The sequence below is a fragment of the Alexandromys fortis genome, unplaced genomic scaffold, assembly GCF_014885135.2.
Source record: "Alexandromys fortis isolate MF-2015 unplaced genomic scaffold, M_Fortis_MF-2015_v1.1 scaffold_26, whole genome shotgun sequence".
Lineage (NCBI taxonomy): Eukaryota > Metazoa > Chordata > Mammalia > Rodentia > Cricetidae > Alexandromys > Alexandromys fortis.
The window spans coordinates 14,956,788-14,971,989 of record NW_026067894.1 but is presented as its reverse complement, the minus strand read 5'-3'; the positions used below and the strand labels follow the sequence as shown (position 1 = coordinate 14,971,989).

At 45.0% G+C, this 15,202-nt stretch overlaps 1 protein-coding gene across 3 annotated transcripts in view; it reads right to left on the bottom strand.

The window, feature by feature from the left end:
• Nucleotides 1–6,517: 6,517 nt before the first annotated feature.
• Nucleotides 6,518–15,202, bottom strand: part of LOC126509654 (protein argonaute-1) — a 31,935-nt gene continuing 23,250 nt past the window's right edge. For all 3 annotated transcript variants that reach the window (XM_050155672.1, XM_050155683.1, XM_050155694.1), the window contains 5 exons: nucleotides 14,366–14,560; nucleotides 12,719–12,853; nucleotides 12,047–12,148; nucleotides 11,554–11,753; nucleotides 6,518–11,342 (listed from right to left, as the gene is read on the bottom strand). In XM_050155672.1, coding sequence (XP_050011629.1) covers nucleotides 11,234–11,342; nucleotides 11,554–11,753; nucleotides 12,047–12,148; nucleotides 12,719–12,853; nucleotides 14,366–14,560 — 741 coding nt within the window. In that variant the 3' untranslated portion in view covers nucleotides 6,518–11,233. The remainder of the gene's footprint in view (nucleotides 11,343–11,553; nucleotides 11,754–12,046; nucleotides 12,149–12,718; nucleotides 12,854–14,365; nucleotides 14,561–15,202) is intronic.

The window sequence follows — 15,202 nt, the reverse complement described above, 5'->3', positions numbered from 1 at the left end:
GAAACCTCCCAAATGTTAGTAACAAAAATCTTTGCTATGGTTACAGTTTTGAAGCACTTAATGGATGTGCTTACTGTATAATAAATGGAGGGGGCTCCAAGCCCATCTGATACAGCAATTCTGCCTTGCTTTCTTCTTCCTGTTGACTGAAACACCCTTCCGAATTTTAAAATATCAAATAACCAGATGCAGCACCACATCTTAAAAGGTAAAAATCCAGAGGCCAGGCAGTGGTGGCGCACGCCTTTAATCCAGCACTTGGGAGGCAGAGGCAGGTGGATCTCTGTGAGTTTGTGGTCAGCCTGGTTCACAGAATGAGTTCCAGGACAGGCTCAAGAACTACAGAGAAACTGGGTTTTTTTTTGGGGGGGGTGTCATGATCTAAGCCTGAAGAGTAAATCCCAAACCCATGCAAGGGCCTATCATACCCTCACCTCTTGATTCTGGAACTAGTCCCTCAAATGAATGCCAGCTTATCTAGCTTCTTCCAGAAAACACGGCATAGTCACAGACTGAGTGGGTTTGTTTGTTTTATTTTCAATGTGTATGAGTGTTTGGTCTGCACATAACTCTGTGCACATGGGTGTCTGATGCTCATGGAGGCCAGAAGAGAGTGTCAGATCTTTGGGATCAGAGTTAAGACAGTTGTCAACAGCTGTGTGGGTGATGGTAATGGAACTTAGGTCTTCAGGAAGAGCAGACAGTGCCTTTAGCCACCGATCTATTGCTCTAGCCCCAAGGTACCATCTCTTTGAACACTGTAACAAGATTTAGGCCCGTAAATTCAGTAAAATCCAACAAGTGTCTATGATATGTTCCTATCTACTTCTGTTATGCAGAACCACACCTTTGTAGAGTAAGCCCGTGTGAAAGTCTCATGAATTAAAATTTAAAGCAGGGAGGCAAGAAGGTCTTGGAGATTCTTGCCAAGGCAAAGGTATGTGAGGCTTTCTCCTTGACCAAACACTGTTCTGAGGTAACACACTTCCACAGGACACAAGGTTTTGTGTATCTTGTTAACTGCCTCAGCTTCAGTGCCGAGAACAATGCTTATTGCTGCCCTATAAGAACACATTAAGTTAAAAAAAAAAGGAGCACATTAAATAACTATTTGGATGGATGGATGGACAGATGGATGGATGGGCTTCAAGGACAGGGCACTGATTGTTCTCAGAAGGAAGAACTATAAAATACAAAATCTCAGATGTAGAGAAGTCAGTGCTCCCTGAGCACTGAGCACCTCAGCGGCCACCAGGAAATGAAAAATTTCTTTAAATGCCATTCAAAAAGCATGAACTAATAAATTGGACATGAAAATGGGAAACTTTTTCCTATTCAAAATGAAAAGGCAAGCCATGGATTAGGAAAAATTAATATACGCAATATACATACATGCATAATATATACACACATATATTATGCACAAATGTGATATACATATATATTATGCATATATATGATATATATAATACACATATTTCCAACAAAGAACTTGAATTTTATACCACCCCCCTACCCCCACGACAGGGTTTCTCTGTAGCTTTGGAGCCTCTTCTGGAACTCATTCTGTAGACTGGCCTCGAACTCATAGAAATCCTCCGATCTCTGCCTCCCGAGTGCTGGAATTAAAGGCATGCACCACCACCACCCGGTGAATTTTTAAAGTTTTTATAGCTCAGTGAGACAATCCAAATTTAAAATGAGTAAAATAGAAGAAGAATTTAACAAAGATATCAGGATAGCAAGTAAGTACATGGATACACGATCAACACCAGAGCAAAGCACAGTGAAGGACCAAATACTCAGGGCACTCAAAGGATAGAGTGCCCAACTTCCTGCCTTAATAAGCAGGAAGACCTCGGAGCTCACAAGTGAGATGAGGAAGAGTGCCCACTTTCTTCCCATTGCGACTACTACTCTACTACCCATAGTGCATCTGTCCTCCACTTCCTGTGTTAGCTAAGACACAATCTAGAAAACGATAGTCTCTACCAGTGGTTTCTGCAATAATGACTTGGCACTTGCAGCGAACACGATATAAAACACGGGCTTTAGGATCCAAAGAGCCAAGACCAGAGGCTCTCTGCTTCTCACCATAAGCCTGGATATCCACTCTTTGTTCTTTCGTTCTTTCTTTCTAAAAAGATTTATTTGTTCATTAACTATACAGTATTCTGCCTGCGTGTATGCCTGCATGCCAGAAGAGGGCACCAGATCTCATTATAGATACTTACATGTCACCATGTGGTTGCTGGGAATTGAACTCAGGTCCTCTGGAAGAGCAGCCAGTACCTTTAACCTCTGAGCCATCTCTCCAGCCCACCTGCTTCTTTCTTGTTAGACATAACTAACCTTCCTAATCCTTATGATTTAAAGGGTAACTCCCATCTAAGTCATATAAGAGGTCATTTTGGCTTTGCCAGTAGCATGGGAAAATAAGCCGATGAGACATAAAGCCTGAACTGCTAGGGCATCCAGGGGGAGATTTCCTTGTTTTAGAATGAAACACTTGAGAGGGTAGGCAAACAAGTTCTCTGACTTCTACAAGAAATTGTTTTGTCATCATTTCCTTCCTGGAATTACAGTGGCCACCCTGAGAGCATTTCATGAACCAACACTACAAAGGCTAGCAGAGAAAAAAAATTAATAAATAAAAAGCAACCCAGTTCTTTGGTGTTGCATAGTGGCTTAACCAAATCAGAACTTCCTGTCGTGTGAAGCTATTTTCCTTATCTAGGCAATTCAGTCACAACTGTGTAACATGCAATGGAACATGATTACTATGAAGATGAAGATATACCGTATAAAACATTGGCCAAGTACTTCAAAGTAGCCATGCCCTCCAAGACCTTTCCCAAGGTCCAAAGACCTATCCCAGACCTCACCAGTTCTATTTCCCTAAGAAAAAAGCTGCCTGCCTTTGGAAGGTAAGGGTTGCTGAGGGCTCCCAAGAATGACCCCTTTGGATACTGCCAGATCACAGGCTTCTGTAGTTCAGTACAGTGACAGTATGCTCCTAACAAGTAAACCACCCAGATCACAGTTAGGCTTTTGTAGTTCAGTACAGTGACAGTATGCTCCTAATAGGTAAACCACAAGGGCCTTGTTGCTTCCTAGGAAAAGCAGTTGCCGGTCATAAATGGAGAACTTGAAAATGTGTACCCCCATTCTTCAGCAACCCCACTTTTCCTACGTTTCCCTCCTGATGTGGCTGCTTTGAAGGATTGCTTCTTTCATATCCTCTGTATATCTTCCAAGCTTATGAGCCTTCCTCAGGCTACAGCCAAAACAATGCCAGGAAAATGAGGAACACTTTAATATTGTAATTCAACATTATTGAAATAAGCTGGGAGATGGTGACGCACACCTTTTATCCCAGCACTCAGGAGGCAGAAGCAGCTGGATCTCTGTGAGTTTGAGGCCAGCCTGGTCTACAGAGTGAGTTCCAGAACAGCCAGGGCTACACAGAAAAACCCTGTCTTGACAAACAAATGAACACTCAAATATTGAAGTAATACAGACAGCAGTCTGGGGAAGTATGGTTGAGGTTTAGGAGTCCTGTTTTTCACTGTAACTTTAACCTCCAAACCCTAACTGCCATAGGGTTCTAGGGTCTAAGGCAAGCGATATCCACAATGTCCATCCTTACTTGCCTCTGGGTGTATGCTACGTCATATTTTTGCTAATAAGGCAGAGGGAAAGCTGCTCAAGCAGTGCTTATAAAAGGGTATCTAGGGCTGCAGAGATGGCTCAGAGGTTAAGAACATTGGCTGTGCCGGCGCGGTGGTGGTGCATGCCTTTAATCCCAGCACTCAGGAGGCAGAGGCAGGCGGATCTCTGTGAGTTTGAGGCCAGCCTGGTCTATAAGAGCTAGTTCCAGGACAGGAACCAAAAGCTACGGAGAAACCCTATCTCGAAAAAAAAAAAAAAAAAAAAAAAAAAGAACATTGGCTGCTCTTCCAGAGGTCCTGAGTTCAATTCCCAGTAATGGTGGCTTATAACCATCTACAGTGAGATCTGGTGCCTTCTTCTGGCATGTAGGTGTGAACCCTGTAGACATAATAAATAAAATTAAAGAAAAAGAATAAAGGCTCTTTTAAAAAAATTTTTTTAAAAGAGGGGGTATCTAGAGATACATAAATAAGCCTTCAATCAAAACTTGGAACTCCAGGGCCAGTTCATGAAAGTTTGAGAAGCAACTAACTGCCAAACCGTGAAGTCTTTCAAAAGAAAAAAAAATAAACAAAACCCAAATCATTCTTTGTGTCTTCCTCATGGTGATAAATTTATCTTATTCCAACTAGGAATATGTGGTTCGAGTTCAACCAAGCTTTAAGCTTTACTGTAGCAAGGGTCACAGTGTCTAGATGAGTATATCCCCCAGGAACCTGACAGGGTACCCACAGGCTCAGTGTTATGATTTGCACAGTCATAACACTTGGCCTCCAGAGAACTGTTAGACCTAGTATATGTACACTGTCTGCCAGTGATGATTCCTCACTGGGCTCTCTGCCAGAACCGTTCTCTGAACCATCTTCCCCAGCGTTCAGAAATCGCAGTGCTTTAGTAGTACCAGGGAAGTATGCCAGCCCTTACAAGTTTGACAACTATGCCACTAGCCTAAGGTACACAACCAAGGATTGTCTACAGCTGGGGGTGAAAGTGTTTGAAAAGCTAACTCCCCAACATGAAGAGGTCTTTTCCTGCTCTGCTCTGCCTACCTGAAGATGCAGGAAGATTCGATTTCAGCTTACCCAAAGGTTCAGGATTGCTGACTCCATCCTGGGCACTCACTATCTTTTTTTTTTTTCTTTTGTTTCTTTTTGAGGCAGGTCTTACTACATAGCTCTGACTGACCTGGAGCTCACCATGTGGACCAGGTTGGCCTTTGACCAGAGATCATCTGTCTCTGCCTCCTGAATGCTGGGGTTAAAGGTGTGCACCACCACACCTATCTCAGTATCATACTCATGATGTCTGACTTGTTTCATTATTAAATATAACTTTCCCGGTATCTGCTATTATCCAAAGATGACAGAATGGAATGTAGTTTCTATTAGTAGGGGTTCGCAGTCCCTGGGGAAGACAAATTTTAATAAGTACAGCAAGCTGTACCAGCAAACAATCCATGAAATTTGTTAGGGACAAAAGTAGAATTTGCTTTTTTTTTTCATCTAAGAACAAGAGGGAGTTGAAAACGATGGTGGTATTATCTGATGGACAACTTGCAAGTCCTAATCTCAGACTTTATTATTTTTCCCCTAATATGCATTTTTGAGTACTAGAGATGATCAGTTTTATTGTAGACACAAGACAAATGGAGAGTAGGCTAACTTGAGCAAGTGTGGCTGGGACTTCCTTTCTGTTCTGGTATTTTGTTCCTTTATTAAACCAGCCCAGGTGGCTTCAGCACCTCTAACAGCAGTTTGATATTTTGCAATCTAAGGGTGTGTTTATTGGAAACTTTAACTTTATTCCTGACTGGAATCTCAAAACTCCAAAGACTGGCAAGATGCTGTGGGCTTCAAATTCCAGGACACAGGAGGTAGAGCTCAGAAGATTGAGTTTGAGATTCACCAGGGATATGTAACAAGACTCTCAAAGAAAACCCCTTTGTATACCATGCTAATTGTCTTTCGTCAGATGTACCATATTCCTTCCGTGGTCTCGCAGATCCCTACTTTTTTTTAATATTTATTTATTTATTATGTATACAATATTCTGTTTGTTTTTTTATTTTTTATTTTTTTAGTTTTTTAGTTTTTCAAGACAGGGTTTCTCTGTGGCTTTGGAGCCTGTCCTGGAACTAGCTCTGTAGACCAGGCTGGTCTTGAACTCACAGAGATCCGCCTGCCTCTGCCTCCCGAGTGCTGGGATTAAAGGCGTGAGCCACCATCGCCCGGCCAATATTCTGTCTGTGTGTATGCCTGCAGGCCAGAAGAGGGCACTAGACCCCATTACAGAGGGTTGTGAGCCACCATGTGGTTGCTGGGAATTGAACTCAGGACCTTTGGAAGAGCAGGCAATGCTCTTAACCTCTGAGCCATCTCTCCAGCCCCCGCAGATCCCTTCTTGATAAGAATGCTCAGTCTACTCATGCTCAAGTGGAAACACGAGCTCTAGATCTGCTACTGGACTCTCCCAGCAGTCACGATGTCCTTTACACCCTGCTTCTCAAATCTGCCCTTTCCTCTCCATCTTCACAGCTACAGCTTTGGGCCAGCCACTTATAATCTTCTGTCCCGGAAGACTTTGTCACCAATGGCCTCCCCAAGGAACTCTGAAGACATCCTGTTTTTATCAGTTTGGAGTTGCGCCTATCTTTCCCACAGTACTTCTGGCACGGAGTTTTGCACACTTGTGAAATGAAGAATACAAAGAGGCCTCGTGAAGTATGACGCCATGACAATCTAGTATTCTACCCTAAAGCCTATCAGTGATGTAATTAATCCCAAGTTTATTTTGCAGGTAGAAGAAAAAAAAAAGAAAGAAAAAACCAGAGACTGCACTTTAGAAATGAAAGCCACTGTTGTCTTTATAAAACACAGAATTGTGCTGCTGCTGTTGCTTGCTTGAGAAGGAACTGTACATTACAGCTGCTGGGATAATCTCACAATGGACGGGACAAGGTACAGCTCAAAGCAGGACACAAACACAAGTCTCAGTGGGAAACAAATGCAAACAAGTACACAGCTGCGGGGCTCAAGGGACGTTTCCCCATCCATGCTGGACTTGAGAGGAATAAAAAGTTTAGAAAATAAAGTGAACCCCAGAGTAGTCACACATGCCCACCACATGGCTGCCAAGTGCAACATCATACGCCAACCAGGTTGGCCTGTGTGCACTGGAGGTCATTTCATTTTTCCTTATTGCTATGACACCAGAGGACTCAGTGCATTGAGACACGTTGTCTTTACTTACACAGTTCTTGGAGACTTTCTGATTTCCCTTTTTAAGGAAGGAAATCTGCCTTCCTTACATTATTCTGTTTTGAGCCCATTCTTCCCATTCCCTTTCCTGGGCTATCGTACAGCAGCCAGAGGTTCTAAGTCAGTAGGAGCAGAGTAGGGGAGAGCACCAACCCAGCCTCTCCTGGCTCAGGGAGAAGGCAAGTCCTAGTAAGTGGGGAGAAAGAGAAAACCAGAGAATCCCTCTTTCCCAGTCTGCTTAGAAGGCCAAGTAGGAAAGACTGCCTTGCATATCCCTGCCATGATCCCTGCCCAAGGAAGGCATCTTAACTACCATCCTGGGTTACCCAAAAGCCCAGTAAATTAAAAAACAAAACAAAACAAAACTGTTCCTGACACAAATTTCCCAGACTGCCTTTTGGCTAGGTGAGAGGTGACTTTTACCCTGAAAGGGAAGAACCTTCATCCTCCTTTGTGATGCCTGATGCCAGGTTGACCACACTTAGTAGCCCTGTAGACATTCCATTGGCCGGGCCAGCAAAGGAAACTGTGTCCCCTGGCATCATTCACACAATTCTGGTTAAAAACATTGCTGCTCAAGCCAGAGAGGAGGCCATGGAGAAACTATGTTGCAGTAGAGAACTAGACTGTTGAGTAGTTTCACACTTCTAAGTTACTAATGTTGGACTTCAGTCATCTTCCAAGCCCAAGTTCCCAGTCACAGCAGCTCCAGGCTGATCCCAGGTGGCTGGCAATAGCACCTCAACCAGTGGCCACACTGGACCCAACACAAAGCCACGCTCTCCTTTACCACCTCCTGTCCAAACCCTCTCCATTCTTTTTACTCTTCTTCTGTGTCCATCCTCCAGCTGGCTCTTTTATACCCAAGTAGTTCAACTCTAGGACATTCTCAGCAGAGAGAGGCCCCAGGTAGTGAGAAAAAGCAGCAGAGTTAGAAACCAGAGTGCAATCAGGTCCACAGAATGGAGAGGTGTTGAAACTGCCAGGAACCCTACTGATTTTGTCAGTTAGACGAGCCCCCTGATCTGACCTAGTGTAAGCTTGAGGACAGTGTGACCCAGGGTTAACACCCTGGGCACGAGAAACAGGTTTTTGGTCTTCTGTAGTCAATGAGCTAAGCCTGACCTTGCCAACTAACAGTGGGATCACTGCAGCCATGCAGAGAATTCATTATCACACAGGCAGACAGGCAGGAAGGCCAGCCAGCAAGCAAGCTGAGAAAAGAGGGAAAAGGAAAAGGAAGCCAGGGAAAGCCAGAAGAGGAAAAGGAAAGCCAAACAGTGAGGGAGAGGGAAAAGGAGAACGAGGTCTAAGATGAAGTTGGACTCCTCCCAGTGCTTCCGTGGAGCTTGGCACAATGCACCACTTAAACCAAATCCAAACGAGCTGACCCTTGCTGCAACACGGCTTTTAATGTGTGTGTACTACCTTTCAATGAGGAGAACCCACATGGTCAGTAGTAGCTAAATCTCAAGGATTTGTTGGTTTGTTTGTTTTTTGTTTAAATCACAGCAATAAGCTGTATCACCCAAGTTACTTTTCTCGCTTCCTTTTAACTATTATTATTATTTTGAGACATGGTTCTGCTACATAGTGCATCTGGCCTGGAATGCACTGAGCAGCCCAGGCCAACCCTGAACTTGTGGATCTCCTGTTTCGGTCTTAGAGCTGAGATTATGGAATTACAGATGTGGGGGCCATCAGGCCCACGATTCTCTTGCTTTTGTTTCTCGAATGGCACATAAATACCAAAGGACTAAAACTGCTTTCCAATCCCTAGCTTGAAACCCAACTGGAGAGAGTGAGGCAAAGAAAAAAGAACAAAAACTTGTTGCTGGAGTTGTGACAGCCACCTGTTCCCTATGGGCATCTGCAAATGCTGGTGAATGATTGGACCCTCCAGGAATAGTGCCCTATCCAAGCCCCCAAATGTACCCAAGTTGACAGCACACATCTGTGGAGAGCTCCCCCCCCCCCCAAAGGGTGACGGAATAAGAAGTAGACTGTATGTGAAGGCGATGGACAGGGCAGATGGAGTGTTGGCATCACTCTCTTTAGGCACTTGTGTAAGGAATGTAGGCTCTCCAGTGAGCTGCCTCTTCCCAGAGCCCTCTGTTCTGTTCTTCAGCTGGGCTCGTGCCCATGGGGCACTCCATATTGTAGACAGCAGAAAAAAGTACAAGAGGAACTGCTAAACAGTCCTGGGCTTTTTCCATAAGGAATGTTTGTGCTACCTTTTGGGAAGTTACTGAACAATGTAGCCAGCCACAACTGAACCTGGACTGTTTGCATAGCAAATCTGAGTCTGTACAAGGGCTACTGGGGAGAGGATCTGACTCCACAGGCCAGGATTCAGACCTTCCTTTCTCCAGCTGGCCTCTAAGCCTGGGCTAGATCTGAATATCATGGCTTCATCACCAGAGTAGGGCAAATCTAAGCTCAGACTCCTTAGAAGGGGACTCTGTACAGCAAGTTTCAAATTCCCCATCCCAAGCAGCAGTGCAGGAAGAGAAAAAGAACAGTCAAGGAAAGAGGGCACCTTGCTTCAAGATCAGCAAGGACAAAGCTAGAACCCACTTCTTTTCCAGTCCTGCAAAATAGCTGAACCCCAGTATCTCGAGAGGAAGAGAAAAAGAAAAGCCCATGCCACCCACTCACATGCCCTAGTGGGGAACAGGAAAAATTCATTTGTGTAAACAGAAGCAATAGGGAGCAGCAGAATTCTCTAGCCTGTCCAGGGGACGTGCCAGAATCTCCATTAGTCAAAGCATCAGAGGACAGTCCAGTCCAGAAAAAGCAAAGATTAACTTAGGAGAAAGAGCGCAGGATGGGGCAGCGGAGGGAGGCTTTAGCAAGAAAAGAGTACTATTTGCCGAGAGAGAGGGAGGGCAGAGGCTGAGCCCCATCTTAGGGACACAACCACCCCCTCCTTAGCCAGGCCAGAATATAAGTCAGGGTCACAGTTCCTTCTGATGGCTCCATGGTTCTGGGATGCAAACTCATCCAGTATGAGAGAGAGTTCCAGATTTTGGCAATAGACTCAAGTTATGGTATAAAAATAACATTTAGTTTTCTGTTTTCTTATTTTAGTCCTAAAGATCTTCTGTTATAAGACACCCCAGTTAAGAAATATTGAAACAAAAGAGACTTGACCATCAGGGGAAAAGGAAGCGAAGAATGAGAAATGTTACCGCAGTAACTCTAGCCCTGGCGGGGGGGGGGGGGGGGGGGGGGGGGGGGGGGGGGGGGGGGCCAAGGGGAAAGGCCAAGGGCCAGTCATCTCAGCAGCTCGGAGACTTGTCACGTCTGAAAGTGCAAATGTCAATGGACTTGAACCATTTTGAGGTTGTGATCTTTTTTTAAAAGCTCAATGAATGGAAGTCAATTCCTTCAAATGAAAAGTAGCTGGCATTCTGGCTGGAGGCTTGCTGGCGTTGGGCTATTTCTCCCCTCCCTCCCTGCCTCCTCTCCCACCCACACCCCACCCCACAAAGAAAGGTACAAAAGGTTGCAGTTCTGCAGCATTACCGTTACAGGGAAGGCACTGTTACCCACCAGCAGGCGGAAGGAAGACAGGGTCGTGTCACTTCAGAGCTAAGTGCCATAGTGCCTTAAGTGTTACTAGGGGCTGGATGTCTGTCAGGGAAGAGGCATATGGGGTAGAAAATATGGAGAGGAATAATGGGGGGGGGGGAGTGGCAGCTGGGGAGGAGCAACCCAAACCATTAGCATTAAAAATCTTCCTACAAACTGGATTCTGAACCCATGAAAACATCTAGTATCCTAAAATATTGATCTGAGTCTGTTTTCATTTTTCTTCTTAAACAAATCTAGACCTTTTCTGATTAAGGCTCCTAAAAATTCCTTCCCTCCTCCCACCCACTTTCTCAAGCCCCTCACTTTCTCATCTAGAATCATCAAACCCAAACATAGCAGATTTGACCACAGGACTGCAGAGCTGACCCGAGTAAGCTGTCAAGCACGAGTCTTTAGCACTGTGAGTCACGTGAGACAACTATGTGTATGGTGGGCGCCAGGGCTGCCCCTTTTGGTCCAGTGGGGTCAGATGTGACAAGATGGGGAGAGGGGTGGAGGACATGAGGTTGCTATCAGAGATTTCTGGCTGGTAGTCTGTCTTGCTGGTCCTCTTCCCACCCTTACATCCCCTCTGTAGATAGAAACAAGGCCTCCTAGACTCCTCCCGACCCCACCTCCCTCTTCCTTGCTTCCTCTGGATTTGGGTGGTACAGCTCCCAGAGCTTGGAAAGCTTTCTTCTATCCAGTGAGGTAACAGCGTTCTGCCTTCAAGCGAAGTACATGGTGCGTAGAGTGTCCTGGTGAACCTGCACGGCCTTGGCCAGGGCCTGGGGGTCTCGTCCATTGCTCTGCCCCGATATGTGGCTTCCCTCTCCACTGAAAAAGAAAAAAGAAAAATATGAAAAGTCCTTCCTGGCAAACTGAACTGCTGCTAATTCCCTCACTCATCCCTACAGTGCCAATTCACATACCAAATTAAGAGAAAACACCAACCCAGGTTTAGGTAGGGTAACATCCACTTCCTTCTATCAACTAAAGTTGAAAGGATCGGTAGGAGAGGCTGAAGCAAAAAGAAAACAGTCTTTACCTGTCATGCTCCTTGTCCACCAGGTGGTATCGTGCCCGGAAAGCCACCAAGCGGGCATAGTAGGCAGGTGCTGGGATAGAGACAGAACGTGTGCATCGTACATAAGTGTGGCACAGCTGGTATGTCAAGATCTGGAGTTCATCTGCTGTGAAACGGTTGTCATCCCAAAGCACATAGTAATGGGATGGGCGGCTGGTACCCTAGGAAGAAAAGGAGATTAGTGGTCCCTGATTGGGCAGAGGGGATGGCTGCTGAAAAAAGAGCAAAACTAACCAAGAATATGGCTAGGCTGGATGACCATACTATACCCCCTCCATGAAGACACAAGACACAAAATCACAAATATTATAAAGAAACCTGCAAGTGTGCTTGGGGCTTACTAACAATAGTTCTGCTTTTAATATACTCAGCCATAAGAGACATATTCTAGATGCAGGAGGAATAACCAGCTAAGCCTTGACCCAATGAAAGCCCCAGGACATGGTCCAGCTACCTGGATGCCTGCATGGCTGCACAGATAGAAGTCAAACTCAAACGGGTGGGTGATGTTGGTGTCCACAGTGGTTCCAGCGGGGATGTTACCACTCTTCCCAATCTGTAGAGACAAACACAACCAAGATCCCAAGACCTGACTAGGGCCTTAGCTGGATTCTACTCTCAGTCTCCCAGAATTCCAATAACAAAGAAGTTTCTATTCTCACGGGGAACTAGGTCTTGAAATACTAGGCTTCTAAGTCAAGTGTTTGAATCCTGGTTTTGCTCTTTACTAGCTTTGTGTTCTTAGCAAGTCATTTAACCTTTCTGAGGTTAAACGGAGATATTAATAGTACCTACCTCACAGAGTTGCTGTGAGGAAGATTCCTTGAACAGTGTCTGGCACATAGGAGAAGTTCAATAAATGGTAGTTCCCTTTCCCTTCTCTGAGAGCTGGTCTATATATAGGGTCTAGGCCAGGGAGCTAGGAGGAGGAGAGGAAGTATGAGGGAAGGAGGGGAGCAGGAGGGACTAAGGGAAGGAATGTGGTGGAGGATGGCCCACAAAGCCATGGGGAAAACAGAGCCAGGGAGGACACACAGGAAAAACAACTAAATTCCCAGACATTTTCTCTCTCAAGGTAAAGGAGACAGGATGAGAGTACTGGCGACCTCAGCACGTCCTCACTCACTCGCTCATTCTTGTCAGCACAAAAAAGGCGGGTGTGATGGCGTTTCTGCACCACAATATAGGTGATCCCAGGCTGGTAGTCTTTTTCCAGTTTGATGCAGGCATCTCGAATGGCAAGCAGCTCATAGTGAAGAATCTAGCACAAGGTAGAGAGCGAGAAGACCCAAGGCCTTTTTTAGTTCATCACCGAACTAAAAACATTACAACTTGTATATGGCTTTATGCACATAAGCTTTCTAAGCTGATGCTCAAAAATTAGAAAGGAGAGGTCCTGGTGCCCATATTCATTTGGTATATTCCTAGAAAACCTCGGAGTCTTGTCTTGGTATCAGAAGACAGTACCCATCTGGTCTCCGTGCAAAAAGAGATCTTACAAAAGTACATTAAGACACGGAACTAGAAAGGTGTGGTGGTGCACACCTTTAGTCCCAGTGCTCAGGACAAACGTCACAGAGAAGACCCTACAGATTACAATGTCCAAACTTAAGACTCTGGGCAGTGGTGGTGTATACCTTTAATCCCAGCACTCAGGAGGCAGAGGCAGGGGGATCTCTGTGAGTTTGAGGTCAGCCTGGTCTACAGAGTGAGTTCTAGCATAGCCAGAGCCGATATATACAAAAACTCTGTCTCAAAAAGCCAATAAGTAAGTAACTAAAAAAGTAAATAAATTATCCAAACTTAAAAATCAAGATTTCTAAGAGTAGAAGACAGGGTTAAAAACACCAGAGAAAAGTAGATGTCCAGTTCCTGCAATGCATATAGAAGGGGATGAATATAATTTAAAAAATAAACAAACTGTATCAGGATTATAAGAAAATAGACATGCTACAATAGGCAATGGATACAGAAAGTCAAAACAAGTAGGGACCAGAATATAACTAAAGCAAAGCACATGCCTTGTATGCATACAGCCTTGGGTTCAATCTCAAGGAACATAACAGAAAAATAATTTCATAAACTGAGCATAATGGTGCAAATTAGAACCGTAGACTGAGGGGGTGGAAGAAGGAGAATCACAAGTGTATAGCCAACCTGGGCTACAAGAAAAAAGAACTATTTGTATGGTATAAATGATGAACATTGCAATTAGCTAAAACTAGATTTCAACAAGTTTTAACACCCCAAGTCTCATTTTTACCACATCTATTGACTTTACTAGTAGGAATTACCTCAGGCCACTATGGTAACTGATAATTAACTGAAAAAAAATGAAGGCACAGAAGTCTCAGTGGACCTTAATAGCTGCTGACAGCTTAGAGAAAACAGCTGAATTTTAACATGCTCTGTGAAATGAGGGGGTATTCAGGCAGTGCTAACACCGGCCTGGCTGCGGACGGTGGCTCACATCTTTAATCACAGCACTTAGGAGGAAGAGACAGGGAATTTCTGTCAGGTGAGGCTAGCCTGATCTACATAGTGAGTTCCAGGCCCAGCAGTGCTACACAGTGAGACCCTGCTTCAAAAGAAAGAAAAAGAGCCACTGGTCTAAATGGTTCAACACTAACCACCAAAGGGCACTGAGACGCACGTGTGGAAACAGCGGTCTATGAACACTAGTCTGCTCCTCAGTTGTGATCCACGGCCTCTCCCAGCACCACCAGTTCTGAAAAAGTAGCCCTCTGACTGCAACAAGAACTAGGAACCATACCTGGGGGAGCTGGCCCTCAGGGACCCCATCTCGGTAGAAGATGATTCGGGTGGGCTTGAAACGGGTGGACTTGTAGAACTGGATAAGCAGCTCCCGCACCATATAGGACAAGTCTTCAATGATCTCCTGCCGTGGGCGCTGCACACGCACGGTAGCACAGTATCGGCTGGGGTGTGCATCCATGCTGCCTACCACCTGACAACAAAGAAAGCACCAGCCTCTGGGATACCGCCTTCCCTTGCTGTGACACAACGGGCCTGGGGAAGGACTGCTGAGAAAGAATGCTGTATAACTGGGTGAGTCCACTCAGGATGTTCCTAGACCAGGAGTCTTGGCAGCAGAGGACAGTAGCTACCTGGTATCCATGCAGAAACACTGAACAGGGTTTAGGATCCAAGAAACACTGGTTTCAATCTGTGCTGCCACAAAAGCAGAATTCACTTAATATGTGACAAGAATGTTTGCTTTTAGTGCCCTTGCAGTACCTGGAAAACACCTATGCTCATCAGACTGACATGAGCCCTAAAGACAAGGTCATTCAACTGATCCACATTCATGCATTTTATACTGTTTTTCTTTCTTCGTTGTTCCTGTCAAATTAAGTGCCCTAGGGGTGAGACTTGTAGTTCAGGATAAAATGCTTTCCTAGCAGACCAAGGCTCTGGGTCTGATACCCACCACGAAAGGTGAAGGGGAAAAAATTAAGTGCTCTAGATACCGTAGGGAGTAGAGAGACAGCTAACCCAGTTGATGGACCAATGGTCGAAGTAAAGTTAAAAAAAAAAAAAGGTCAATCCTACAATTAAGTAATCCCTTAAAAGAGATTTCAGAGAAGAG